Source organism: Cajanus cajan, chromosome 9, assembly GCF_000230855.2.
Source record: "Cajanus cajan strain Asha chromosome 9, NIPB_CcT2T_4, whole genome shotgun sequence".
Classification (NCBI taxonomy): Eukaryota; Viridiplantae; Streptophyta; class Magnoliopsida; order Fabales; family Fabaceae; genus Cajanus; species Cajanus cajan.
The window spans coordinates 56878677-56893045 of record NC_138525.1 but is presented as its reverse complement, the minus strand read 5'-3'; the positions used below and the strand labels follow the sequence as shown (position 1 = coordinate 56893045).

Here is a 14369-nt window from a genome sequence, read left to right as displayed (position 1 = left end):
TGACGAGAAATAATTAATTATTTTTACGATGAAAGTAAAGTAAAAAAGTAGTTTTTTTTTGTTTTTTTTATTTTTACTTTTCATAGTATTATCCTGATTTTGAATATAATTGATTTTTTTTTTGGGAATTATTCAATGTTTCAAACACATTATAGAAGATTAATAAGAAAATTTATAAGAGAAATTAAAATTATTCTTTTTCTATTTAAGAGTTTCAGAAATTAATATTAAACATGGACAAGTGGTTAATTCGAATAATCTAGTTCTGTCACATGATGAATGTTCTTGACTTGAATTCTGATCTAAAAAATAAAAAAGAAAAAAATCGAGCACAAATTAAGATATTGGCATAACTTGCAATGCAACAATTGAAAATATCATAAATCAAGCCAAACCTTGGGGTGTAAGAAACTAGAACACATTCCATGATTCATGTTTGTATAGCAAATTGTTTTAAAGCCCCAATCAAATCGATATTCCGGGTATACAATCACTCATTTTCGCATGTTACACTTCAATTTTTCTCCACACATTATTATTACATCAAATTGCAACCTCTTAACATAAAAATTTCCAACTCCCCTCAACACTTGGAAAAATGGCAAATAGTTGTTTTGGTCAGAAACATGATCAAAATAGCTTGAAGAGGAAGGACCTTGAAGTTTTCTGATTTCCAAGCCAGTGTTGCATGTGAATCCCAATGGCATCCAAGTACAAGCTGCTCCTACCATGAAAACCCACCACCTTGCCCTCTGTGATGGTTGAGGTGAAGAATTTCCCTACTTCTTCGCCAAATGGACCATACTGCCCACGACTGGTCTTGAAAGTCAGCGACTTTATGATTACATGCCTCTCATCCGTAGCAATTGACCCGCAGTAGCCAGATATGCAAGTCACCACCTCATGTGGATACTCTAGTTGTATCTGAAATCACAATAGTTTAGCTTCATTAACTTTTTTTTTCTTTAATGATCCGTGGACTTAACATGATGATAATGAGATTCGAGTATAAGATTATGAAAGTATTACTTTAATTTCTCACCATTAAGTTGATTCTAGTAATTCAATTTCGTTAAGTTTAACAATGTTCATATCATATACATTTTGTATTTATAACAATTATATGATATTAAATTATATTTCAAGGTCTGTTTATATAATTTTTTCAGTATGTATTTTCAAGAGAAGAAAATAAATAAATAAATTATTTTTTTCATAAGTTAAAAAACATATTTAAGAAAAATTAATATGAAAGATGTTCTCCAAACAAGCTTTTGTAATTTGATAAGGGGTCAAGTTTAGTACACTGTTTAGTAAAGGGTTAAAAAAGTTAAAAAGGTTGGAGTATCTATAGAAATTTATAAAATCTCTAAGTGTAATTTACTTAGGGTATGTTAATGTTTTCACTTTTGAGCAATTTGACTAGGGATTCAGTTTAAAAGATTGGTTTAAGGAAATGAGGAAAACAGTGAAATGTGCTTAAAGAAAGTGGATAAGAAGAATGATACCCTATGCATGGTGTCTCCTCCATTACCACCATGTTTCACAGACCACACAGATTGCATGTTTCGATCATACTCAATTTGAATAGAGCATATGCCTTCTGCTACTTTTGTCAAATAAATCTGCTTAACCCCAGAAAAGACTCCATCATCCCAAGGTCTACCTCCATCCCCACCCCATGGCCCTGGTCCACATGGAGCTGGTTCTTTCATCACACCACAACAAACCTATGAAAAAGTGAGCAATGATAGGATACTTAATTAAAGAGATGAACAAATTCTTAAGCATGTCTTCAATATCTTATAAAAGTTTGATTCTTATTACAAGACACGTATAACAGAATCATAGTTATTTCGGTTAATTTTATTAGTTTTATAAGAGAAAATATGTTTTTAATTCTTTAAATTTTAAATAAATTTCTTTTTGTTTCTCAACTTGAAAATTATTTTTTAATCTCAATAATTTTCAATAATCTTGTTTTACTCTTTTATGTCATTAATAATATATCTAAAAATTATAGATTGAGACAATAATTATGTAACATTAGTTGAGCTTAATGTAATATTCTCACTACTAAAGAAACTAATAAATAGATTTTATGTAATTGTATTTGACAAATTCTCTAATAAATTTGAATATAAGAGTTAAAACAAAATTTTTAAAAATTATAGAACTAAAAAATTTATTTTTAAATTTAAGAGATTAAAAGATATTTAAATTAAGAAAATTTGATGTATCAAATTAACTTTATATTAGTTTTCATTAAATTGTCGTGGAAGTGATAAATTTATTATTTCATATCAAAATTCATTCACCAATATCAATAATAATTGATAAATAGTTGTTGGTGATCGAGTTTAAGAAGTGGAGAAAAAACATTTATTTCTCACATCATATTCTCATTATTCAATAATAATAAAAATTATTTACAATTTTTAACAGAGACAAAAAATAATAATAAAATAAAATAAATATTTTATAAAAAATTATAAAATATCTTAAAAAGAATAACCACCAGACATCTTTTAAATTAAAAGTATCCCTTATTATAAGGTTTATAAGGATAAGAGAGAGTATTAGAAAGAAATAATACCTCTTGAGATGTTGATGATGGCTTAGCAAGTACTAGTTTTGTAGGCCATTGAGCACTGCCTGTTTCACCAATACTTGTTTCTCTAGGGATGATTTCCTTGGAAGGAGTTGCCATAGGCACTACTACTTTCCCTTCTTCCACATGTACTCCAAAAGCATCTAGGAACAAACCTTTTCTCCCATGAATGCCAACAATTTTACCTTCTTTCACTTTTGTGGTGAAGTAAGTTCCTTGTTCATCCCCATATGGTCCATACTTTCTTTTGGTGGTGTGGAAAGTTAGTGACCTAATAACAGCGGGTCCCATATACATCAAAGAGCCATAATAGCCAGTTATATGTGTCAGGGCTTCGTATGGAAAATCAAAGACTACCTGCAAAATGGTGTCACAAATATTAGAAATAAATGATCTTATTTTCCCAGTTGATCAAGGCTAAGACTTGGATAAACTTTTTTAGAAATATTTTTAAGAGAGAAAAATAAAATAAAAAAGTAAAAATAAAATTTTCTATAAGTTAAAACTAATTTACACGTAAGTTGAAATTAAGACTTGGAGAAGTTAATTGGGGAAAACTTCAAATTGACATATACACAGACTAATTTTAACTCATAAAAACTCATTTTATATCTATTCTATTTTTCTTTCTTAAAAATGTTGTCGAAGAAGTTTACACAAGCAGAACCAAGTTTGTCCATGTGTTCTTGTTCACCTTATCATTTTTAAATCCACCAGTTCCACCTTGTTTGGATCCCCATATGGCCTCCCCATCATAATCATACAAAACTCTAATCCATACAATTCCAACGTTTCTTGACAAGTTGATTTGCCTGATTCCTGTGTAGTTTCCATCATCAAATACATATCCACCAATGCCACCCCAAGGCCCGTATGTGACTACACCTCCAACCTTAGAGGTTGACTTCTCCACATGAGCCATCTGAAAGGAAGATACACACTAAGATTCATGTGGTGCAAAAGCCAAATTTTGAGAGTTAGGGAATGTTTGAAGAAACTTCTCTTGAAGCACTTTTAACAGAGAAAAATAGGTAGAAAAAAATAAAATAAAATTTTTGATAAGCTAATTTTTTAGAATTCTCTCTTAATAATGTCTTCAAAATCTTATTTTTAATTTATGGATAAGTTAGTTTTAACTTCTGTAAATACTTATTTCAATATGTCTTTCTATTTTGCTCTTCTAGAAGCACATCTAGAGAAACTTATCCAAACATATCCTTAGAACTTTAGAAGGAAATTAAGTAACCCTTCAAATGACAAAGAGATCATCAATGCAGGATTTCTTACCTTTTCTTTGTGATCAATATTGTTGGATTCTTTGACAATAGAAATCTTCTTGGTGACATTGTTTGCTAAAGGTTTGTTGAAATCATCTTTTTGTCTCACAGCAAGAACAATATCGTAGTTTTGGTTCACAGTTCCTTGTATTACAGAATAACCAAAATTCTCAGTCATATTAGTAATGGGGCTTTGGGTTTGAGCCAAATTTTTGGATGGATTTGGTTGTTTCAAGGACTTGAGATAGACTCCAATGGCATCTATGTACCAACCACACCTGCCATGGAACCCAACAATTTTGGCCCCAGACAAAGGGACTGAAAAACATGTCCCTTGTTCAACACCAAATGGTCCATAAGTTTTCTTGTTACTCTCAAAACTCAGTGACCGAACTAAGTTTGGCCCCCATTGATTTAGGCTTCCATAGTATCCATGAATTTTAGTTAGGATTTCATTTGGATAATCAAGCTTCACCTGCAACACAATCATAATAACTAGTTAGTTATTTACTATTATATTATTATATGCACAAAGTTTAATTTATACCAACTTCTACCTTAACATATCCTTTTGTGACAATATTGCGAATTAATGTCACCAGATCACATAAGGACATGGAACCTTTACCTTGTCAGTTTTATGGCCTCCACTTCCACCATGCTTCTCTGACCAAATAGAGGTTCCTTTCTTATCATATTCAATCTGAATGGAGTCAATGCCTGCACCATGAACTATCACTAGTTGCCTTACTCCTGAGTATATACCATCATCCCAACGAGACCCTCCATTACCTCCCCATGGCCCAACTGACTCAGATTTCTTTACGGAATCCTCAAAACTCTGCACCCAAAATAACAGGCAAAGGTGTTAAGAGGGTAACAAAACATATGAAGTTATTGAACATGAACTTTTAGGTAATCTATGCATTGAGTCCTATGTAACATAAACAGTTGCATGCATGTACTACCATCTTGTTCTACTTCAGGGACAAGAATGATAGACTTTGGACTAACAAAACTGCTAGTGTTAATGTGAGTGCAGATAGCGGAAGGCACAGGAGGAATTTATGGGGGAAGAGGGTGTGTTTGTGGCTGGGAACCTTGTCTAGAAAAATAATATAGATGAGGAACTATGTAGACAAAACTAATTTTTGTTGCACCATGGAGGGAAAGGATTGAAAGTCAGGGAATTAGATTCCCCACAGATATCAGCCCCTTGTTCTTATTTAGAGAAAATTTCATGTACTTTTATGGTCAAATACCAATCATTTTCTTTCGTCAATATTTAATTACATTTTTTCTCTTATAGTTTTATCAACTTTATTTTTTTAAGTCTTTATAATAAAAAAATATTTCATTTTAATCTTTATACATATAATTTTTATTTTCTTTTAGTCTCTATAAAAACCGATGATGACATAGATTAAAAGAAAATAAAAATGGTATATGTAGAAATTAAGATGAATGTTTTTAACCATAAAACTAAAATATAAAGTTAGTAAAACTATAAAAATGAAAAAGTTATTATTCCTATTCTTATTTCTATATTTTTAACAAATTTATTGGAAAAAAGAAAGGAACATATCATCTTCTGCTAAATTCCAGATTTTTTGGAATTTAGTCAGAAGCACTCAGACTTTGTTGCTTCAGCATGCACTAATGGTCTTGTGCCATGAGTGGTACAGATTTCTTTGTGAATGTGATTTCTAATGATCATGGCATATTCTGAATCATTTCATACTTTGTTTTTTTTTAATCTTTTTTAGTTATGGTCTTGGTATTAGAATTTGACACCATTCTTACTCATAAGGTGCTTCTTATAAACTATTCAGAGAAGAATCTAGTACTCTTTTGTGGATGATTTGTTCATGCGATAGTTTATATTCTACCTATATTTTTCCAGGTTGAGTTTTGTTGCTCCAATCATTAATTTATGAAGCATCTTTGAATGATATTATGTTACGTATATAGATGAAATGATGAAATGACTACAATGATTGATTTTATACTTCTTATAAATTCAAAATTCTTGCATAGTAACCGAATGGGGTTCTATATATATATAGTTTAACCCGTTTCATAATGTGTACTGTTCTAACGCCAAGTTACAGCTCTCGTTATTTTCTCTTTTCCTCGTTAACCTCCGCAATAAATCTGAACAGTTTTATTGCTTTTGATTTGATGTGTTAAATGCTTGATGTAATCCTTTTGTAAATTATATTCATATTCTTAATACATTGATTTTTAGCTTATTTTATTTTTTTCTTCTTTTTCCATTTGGCAGCATGTCTACTTACCTTTCAAAATCTTTTCCGTTGCTTCTAGAGCATTTATAATAAGAATTGTCTATGAACAAGTTTCACCCATTTAAAATAAGTTTTATTATGTCACATCATTTATAAAGTAATTTATATTATATATTTATAATTTTTGTTTTAATAAAATCTTTTTATAAGCATTCTATTTTTTAATAATCCATATTTCACTTTTTGTTTCCATTAATAATATTAGTCCAATAAATACTTTTACGAAGCAATTTCACAAGAGCAAGAAACATTATTTCAACAAATATCTGAATTTTTTTTTTAACTTTTATTTTACATCAATCAACTCTAATGGGAGTTTCTAGTAAGTTACGGTCTTACTTACAAGCAACAATCCAAACAACTGTCATTAGATTGCTATAATATTTCTTTTGTTTCTCTTTTATTCTTTTACTTTCTTTACCATTTTTTTTCTCATCAAACAAGAAAATCTACTTTGTGAACCTTGTTCCTTGTCATCACATTCCCTTTTCTTTGGTACATTTTCGTTTCACCCATTTACGCATGAAAAATGGCTTGAGAAGAAGGGATAAAGAATTCCAACTTTGTTGTGGTTACATGCTCTAAATGGGATTGTTTGCTGATGCTTGAATCTGAGTTTTGATTCAACAAATTTCGTAAGCTCGCTTATTTCTACCGCTGGGTCAACTTATGGATTCCTTTCAGTGAGGTTTTTTTTCTTCAAAAGATTTGTGTTTATTAAATAACTTATATAATTATATCAAATAGTCCCGTTAGTTAGAACGTGTTCACAACACTACCGACTTAAAATGAAAAAATACAACAAAATAAAGTAAAGCACAATAAAAGATGTCAGAAATACATCAGCTAAAAAATTTACAAAAATTAAAATGATCAAGCATCACCAAACAAATCCCATTTAGACCATGTATCCACAACAAAGCTGGAATTCTTTACCCCTTTCTTTCAAATATAAATTCAGACATTCTTAACCAAAAAAAAAAAATAGAACTGAAGCTTCCATATATGGTGAATCGGATACACATAGAAGATGCATTTTTCATTTTTATCGGGTGTTTTGCTGCTATTTTAATTTAAAATAATGTATTAGTAAATATAATTTTTTTAAAATTTTTTTATATCAGTTTTTTTCTCGGTTATGAAGTGAATGGCTCAGAATTTTATTTATTTTTTTATTTCTGCACTATACATTTCATTTTTATTAATTACATGTGTCCCATGAAAAGAGCCTACCAACAAGATTCCTTTGATTATCTGACGTAATGTGTTGAAAGAATTTTTTTTCTTCTAAAAAACAATTTCTTGAGCGCTAATCTTCCATCACGACCTTTCCTAATTATGCTTTATCTCAAATGTAATTTAAACTGATATTTAATGTTATCATTGATATAAATATAATATAGTAATCTTAAACTATATCTCGAAATTTTTTAAGGGCAATGATTGAATAGATAAGTGTATCAACTCTACCACATTTCTAATTCTTACTCCTAGTATATATAAGCCTATTTCATTCAAAATACTTTTTATTTGAATAAACTAACATTAAAATATTTTTTTAATCTTTATAATTTCACTTCTTTTACCTTTTAATTCTAATAATTTAAAATAAAAATTTTAATTCATATACTTATCTTTTTTAATTCTTTTTAATTTTAATACTTTAAAGATAAATTTTTTAATCCTTGTATATAGTTTTTTTAATCTTTTAATTCCTTATCGTTATTTTTTTTTGTAACATTGTCTATTTTATATTAATGTAATAGAATTTAACAATAAACAAAATATCTCAACAATAAATATTATAGGTAAGAATACAAAAGAAATTTAAAATATTAAGAGACCTAATTTAAAATAACTTCAATAAAATAAATTTGACATAAGACACAGAGTTGAATTAATATTGTCACATTAACACAAAAGAGACAATATTACATAAAAATCAATAACAAGAACTAAAAATTTTTTATAAAAAAAAAACTACAAATATAAAGACTAAAAAGATATTTCTTGAATGATAAGAGCTAGAAAAAAGATATTTTAAACTGTAAAGTCTAAAAAATAAAGTAAATAAAACTATAAGGATGAAAAAAATATTTTAACCACAAAAGAAAAAAAACTTCCATTTATAGAATTCTTTATTTAAATATTCAAATTTGATAAAATTATTGTAAAATTGTAAAATTATGTATTCTATAATAAAATGGAATTGTAAAAATATTTTTTGGAAGATTTTTTCATGACAGGAACATTTTAATTCACATTACCGTATTCGAAATGGTCAAATGAGATCCTAGAACTAACCATAATAATATGAGTTCATCACCTATACACTGCTAGTATAAAATTTTTTTACACTGACAACTAATTATATCTTTTAATTGTGTCATGTCACTGTTAAAAGTAAATGTATTTACAGTGACATGACACAATTAAAAGATATAATTACTTGTCGGTGTAAAAAAATTTTACACTAGCAGTATATAAGTGATTAACTCTAATAATATTACAAATTTCAGCCTAGTTGGATAAGATTTTCTAGAATTGGGAGAAAAAGATAAAGTAAAAAAATTGAAATAAACTTATCTATAAATTAAAACTAAACTAACTTATGTATTGAATTCTATTAAATCATTGCAGAGAATAATTAATAGCAGCTTTAAGTCCAACAAAATAATCTGCAAGAATGACAATTTTCATTCGAAATAAATATAACACGCAGAAAGAATATGATTATCCTCCACAGTCCACGGGAGGGGGGAAGGGGGGTCGACAATAACCTCTTTGCTTTCCTATCTCCGAACTTTACATATATTTGAACTTTGAACAAGATAAAGGGTACCTACCAAACTTTAATACTATCTGATAGATGGTACCATTGAAACTATATGAAGTTATTTTCATTCAGTTCACTTCACAACAAGTTTTGTCTCCCATATCTCACCAGCTGCTCAACTGTTTCTGGATTTTAGAATTGTGAGATGACCTGCCACCTTTGTCCTTGTACGAATTTCTGGCTGCAACAGTCTTCCGTCCCCTGCGAGCCGCCGCTATGGCTCGTCGTCTTTGCTTATTCAAGCTCTTAACAAGTTCGGCTTCGTTTTCCATTGCATCTTGATGGCTTTCCTCCTGTGGATTAAAATTACCATCATTGAAATAACAAGCTTGCTACAAACTAGAATAATATAAAGCTCCGTTGTGTGCTTTAGTTTTTACAAAGAATACATCTTGACGAAAATCTAAATCACATTGATAATTATTACCGTTCTGAACTAAACCAAGGGACCATGCAAGGTGACCTTCACATCATAGTTTTAACTTTTAAAGAGGCAATACAAGAAAATAATGTTCTACACTAAGTTACAATAATAAAATGAGCCATGGTTGACAAAAATCTAGATACGGGATACCATACAATCACATCAAGATTAAGAAGAAATACACTGGAACACTAGAAGAGCATAGGCACAACATTCCTTGTTAATAAGTCAGACAGAGACATACAAGCTATTTCCCAAAATATTCATCATGAGCCACTTTAAGACAAGAAATTCTTTAAATCGAATATAATGCAGAAGAAAAGGAGGCAACACAAACATAGCATCGAGATAACCAGCCAATAAAAAGAATTGAACACTGCTAACTTTGTCACTTGCATCTTCCTTTTCAGATCCACTGATTTCATGCGCTTCACAACTCTCCTCTTTCCCTTGACTTTCATATCCCTCATTCTGGTTAAAACATAATAACAATCCCTCAATTAAGATTTCAGACAACAAAATTGCACAATGAAATAAGCTGAAAAGATTATGGCAGAAGTATATGCCTGCTAGTCGATGGACGAACTAAAAACAAATTTCAGATGAACTACTGTTGAATATAAAATTTATATCGGGGTTCACTTACCATATTCAATGTAACAATCAGAACAATGAAAATATCAAGCTCGTCTATCCAAAGCCCAGCAAGTAATTTGGTATTCCTTACATGTACTTCTTTTCCAAGAGATTTTATTAAAAATAAAATAAGGAAACAAATGTGAAGAATCACTATCTACCATGTCTGTTTCATTCAGGTCTTCTACTATGTGAACCACTTCACTATCTGAATTTGAATCACTCTCTGCCCCACCTTCAATAAACTGCACATAGATTTGAAGAGCATTGAGGCTGAACCAAATATAGTATAAAAGCTTGACAATCTATGCATTATACGTTATAACATAAAACAGGCAATTCTGTATGATAATGATATTATTATACTTTGCCAAATGGAGCTTCCGTGCTGCATGTTGGCAGCTGAGCCAAAAGAGGTGAAATATATAAAAGCAAAGTTATGTTTTGTTTTAAAACAACATGATCTTCGTATTTTCTTCCCCTTCCCACAAAGAACAAGAAAAACATTATACCCTCTGAATATCTTCTTCATCCTTTCTAGTAAAGCCACTGGCAGCAAGTTCCCTATCTAGAAAACCAGCACTTCTTTCTATTGCAGAAAAACAGGGTTTTCCAGCTTCATCTCTCCCGTCATCAGAACCATCAATATCATCTATGCTTTCTTGAAAAGAAAGATTGAACCTGAAACAGAAAAGAGAGACTAAATATGAAGATAACTGAATCTGATTTAGCAGCCAAATACTAAATCCAAAATCTTTCAACAAGTTCAGCAACCAAAGATATATCAGTCATTCAATCAAAAACAAATGAAAAAATAAATCATTAAACTCTTCAGGTAATCTAAAGGCATAAAAACATATCAGAGAAATTTAAGGCATTGATTAAGTAAAATATCATTAAAACATTCCAAATTATTACCAGTAGACATACCAATACAAAACATTATCATTTTATTAAGTAGCATGAAAAAAGGCAAGGAAAAAATTGTATGTTCTCTAATGAACAAACTTCATTTTGTTATGAAAAACAAGTGCTTCAAGTATTTCTTCACCAAGGTGTATGAGTTAAAATGTGTTTCTTTTTTTTTTTTTTTCCACTAATTTGGGAGAATGAGGAGATAGCATGGTGTAGGGGGTAGAACCCCCCACCTAACCAGAAGGCCGGCCAGCAATCTTCTTTTATTTTTATTTTTATTTTTTACTTTGATTTCTTTTTCTAATAATATATTATCTCCATAACTTGATGCCTTTTCAAAAAGAACTTCCAAATTTAGGTTATTTATTTCTAGGGTAACTCATAAGATGGGCTTAGTCTGGCAGATTGACCACTTTTTGCGAAAATTAATCAGATAAACGAATCTCTATCCATATATCATAGCACAAGATTACAAAATTTCAAGATTTTCAGATAACTTTAGTAGTGGCTACATTAAATTTAATATTAAAAAATTGTACTCAAAATACAGGATAAAGGAATCGCATAATTACATCTACACAACAGGATAGTTTATCGTAAATACAAATTGCATATTCGTAATTTAGTTTATATGGATGCAAGTTAGACAGAAAAGATTTAAGAGCCTAACTACAATTTTTTCTGAACATGAAGGACATGACCTTAGTGGAAGCTCTTTACTTGATGAAAGGATGAGAGAATGGACGACAGACTTAAAAGGAAAGAACACTAAGAAAGTAAGAATCATGAGTCCTAGTCCTCTGACCATGTCCTTGATATTTTTTACTAAATGCACTTTCTAACAAGTTATGTTAACTTGTGATGACAGACGTACCTAGTAATTTACTCATTTATTGAAGTTAAGTGCCAGTTTGGGCAAGTGATGTGAGAATATCATCTTCTATTTTTCCTAACATCATTTTGAGTCACCAAGACAACAACAATTTAATAAAAATAATATGAAAAAAACAATTCTAAAGTTGACAAATACTTGATGCCAAAATAGCAACAAACCTTTTCATGAAAAACTTGAAGACACATTCAACATCACGGTCAAAGTACCTGAAACAAGGATAAATAATATGCATTAATGCAAGAAATAAAATATATTTGTCATCTCAAAACTGAAGATGAAAATGAATTGTTGGATTTTCCATTAATTCCATACATTTAAGGCATACAACTATAGCATTTCAGTTGCTATTTGTAAATTTCATAATTTTATTTTTACTATGAATATTGATTTTAATTTCAAACTTAACAAGTACGAAACTTATATACTCAAATACTACTTTCAATGGATAATAAACAAACTTGTATTAGTAAAATTATAATGCATTAACCCCAAAAAATATTATGATGGGATAATAACGAATCAAAACAAAATTATGAAAAGACTATAATACATGGAGGAGACTCTTACATTTGCGCATTACGATGTGACACAGATACCATTTGTGGAAAATCAATCATTGTAATTTTTTCATCATCATCAATCTACAATCAATGGAATTCAGAGTGTAAACTAGATGCGAAAGCCAACACAATAACAGATTTCATGAAATACAATTTAGAATCCTCGTTAATTATTATGCTGACAAGTCAAAGCATACCATGATGTTAAATTCATTGAAATCACAATGAATGAGGCCATGCTCTGCCAGCCGAACAACTAAACCAATAATTGTCTCAAAAACTGTCTCTGGGTTCTGTAACTGCTTAACCTGAACACTACATTTGAAATACCGAACAGACAAATCAAGCAATTGTTTAACAAAACCAGCAACAAAAAAAACTGAAAAAACGACTACAAACAAGAAAGCCAGCTTATGAACAACACAAGGAAAAAACCTTCAAAGTTAGCACAACTAACGAAGGACACCTACAGAGGGTAACCTTGGACAAGTGACATGACTACACAATGTCTGTTGTGTTCTACTGCATTTGGAACAGGGAAGCCATGGGTTTCCAAAGCCTGCTCAAGCAAAAAGCATGAGTCAGTCACTAGAAAACCAAAGAAAGATAACTCAAATATACAGCTAGATAGACCAAAAGGGGAAGGAAAGCAAAACCTTCATGAAAGCAAATTCTTTAAGCGCTGCGAGGCGAGACAAGTAGAGCCAATTATAACTACTGCGATGTCTTAAGTAGTCACGCTTAGATTTGACAGCTCTAAAAGAGACTCTACCAAGCCTATGCAACTTCATAGCTAGAACTGTTCCATCTTCACGGACAACCTCAAATATATCTAGCAAAGGACAAAAGCCAACATAATTAGCAGACAACATGATTGAAATTGAAGGGCACCACATTAGAAGAACATTAACTAAAATACCAGATTCCTTTCCGACACCAATCTGTCGACCAACACCCACAAACACTCCTTTGTTCACCATGGTTTTAATGGCAAGAAAATCATAACCAAGGTAGGTAAGGCGGAATCCGTCATCTAAAATCAAATTAAACTTTCACATATCAGAGGGTCATTCAGATGAACTTCAACGAATTTATATTATTATGATAATGATTATTTTTTATTATTACAAACAGTAATAAATGGATTAGAAGGTACCAACATTTAGAAGAGTCATGGTGCAACAACTTGTACTTGAGCAAATTCTTCAATACCTTGTACGTGCACCCATGCCTATAAACATTAACAAAAAATAAAATAAAATAAAAACAAAAAAAGAGAGAGAGAGAGAGAAAATGCGGAAGAGTATTTACTTGAGACGAGCAATTCGATCGATGAGCTCAGTGGGAACAATTTCGTGCTGCAACAGAGAATTTGGTTAGTTTCAGGTCAAGAATTATAAAAATAATGATAATTAAATTGGAAAATGAAAAATAGAATGGTGTGTGAGAGACGCACATTCCTCATGCCCAATTCAACGGCAGTGAGAACCCTAAAATCATCTTTGGAGAGATATCTCAAGACATCTACGTCGAGCTTCATTCTTAATTATTGTTAATGCAGAAGAATTTGGAGCTTCTGCACAGTACTCACTAAATAGGGTTTTAAAAATCGTTATTGAACGTTATAGATGAAAGACAGAAATGGCGGCACCTAGGCCGGGATGAACAACTAACCTCATACAGCAGGTACATATTTCTTTTTACCGGTTAATTCAATTTTTCATTGAAAAAATTTAAAATGATAAATAAATTTTTAAATAAGTTTAAAAATATTTTTAATCCTTTAAATATAAGATAATTTATTTTTATCCTCGAATTTAAAATTATTATTTTTAATCTTTATAATTTTAAACAATCTTATTTTAGTCTTTATATTAAATTTTATAAAAAAAAATTATCAAATATTATT

The 14369-nt window shown here is 30.2% G+C and overlaps 2 protein-coding genes across 5 annotated transcripts; both read right to left on the bottom strand.

Annotated features, from left to right (window-relative positions):
* Nucleotides 1-350: 350 nt before the first annotated feature.
* On the bottom strand, nt 351-5103 carry LOC109787874 (Mannose-binding lectin superfamily protein). Its single transcript, XM_020346463.3, has 7 exons — nt 4857-5103; nt 4517-4729; nt 3899-4363; nt 3306-3533; nt 2597-2968; nt 1509-1730; nt 351-924 (listed from the first exon to the last, which is right to left on the bottom strand). The coding sequence occupies exons 1-7, from the start codon at nt 4857-4859 to the stop codon at nt 631-633; spliced, it is 1797 nt and encodes a 598-aa protein (XP_020202052.2). The 5' UTR covers nt 4860-5103; the 3' UTR covers nt 351-630.
* A 3765-nt stretch (nt 5104-8868) lies between these two features.
* Nucleotides 8869-14136, bottom strand: LOC109787867 (uncharacterized). Of its 4 annotated transcripts, none has more exons than XM_083063429.1 (13): nt 13917-14135; nt 13772-13818; nt 13621-13691; nt 13380-13493; nt 13117-13292; nt 12931-13019; nt 12658-12775; nt 12468-12541; nt 12059-12106; nt 10603-10771; nt 10252-10335; nt 9792-9925; nt 8869-9323 (listed from the first exon to the last, which is right to left on the bottom strand). In XM_083063429.1, exons 1-13 carry the CDS (start codon nt 13998-14000, stop codon nt 9269-9271), a joined length of 1263 nt encoding a protein of 420 aa, XP_082919555.1. In that variant the 5' UTR covers nt 14001-14135; the 3' UTR covers nt 8869-9268. The 4 variants fall into 4 exon arrangements, with proteins under 4 accessions (XP_082919555.1, XP_082919554.1, XP_029124961.2 ...); XM_083063428.1 differs by having other exon boundaries at nt 9839-9925; nt 13917-14134; XM_029269128.2 differs by lacking the exon at nt 9792-9925.
* Between the last annotated feature and the right edge of the window lie 233 nt (nt 14137-14369).

What these genes read in the sequence shown, in the direction of transcription:
- LOC109787874 (XM_020346463.3), bottom strand. An exon ending in ATATTGATCACAAAGAAAAG is followed by an intron (nt 3,534 to 3,898) that starts GTAAGAAATCCT and finishes TCTTCCTTTCAG; the next exon opens with ATGGCTCATGTGGAGAAGTC. An exon ending in GAGGAGACACCATGCATAGG is followed by an intron (nt 925 to 1,508) that starts GTATCATTCTTC and finishes TTGTGATTTCAG; the next exon opens with ATACAACTAGAGTATCCACA.
- LOC109787867 (XM_083063428.1), bottom strand. Translation starts at nt 14,000, where the DNA reads ATGAAGCTCGACGTAGATGTCTTGAGATATCTCTCCAAAGATGATTTT. An exon ending in GCACCATGACTCTTCTAAAT is followed by an intron (nt 13,494 to 13,620) that starts GTTGGTACCTTC and finishes ATTTGATTTTAG; the next exon opens with ATGACGGATTCCGCCTTACC. An exon ending in TGGTGTCGGAAAGGAATCTG is followed by an intron (nt 13,293 to 13,379) that starts GTATTTTAGTTA and finishes GTCCTTTGCTAG; the next exon opens with ATATATTTGAGGTTGTCCGT.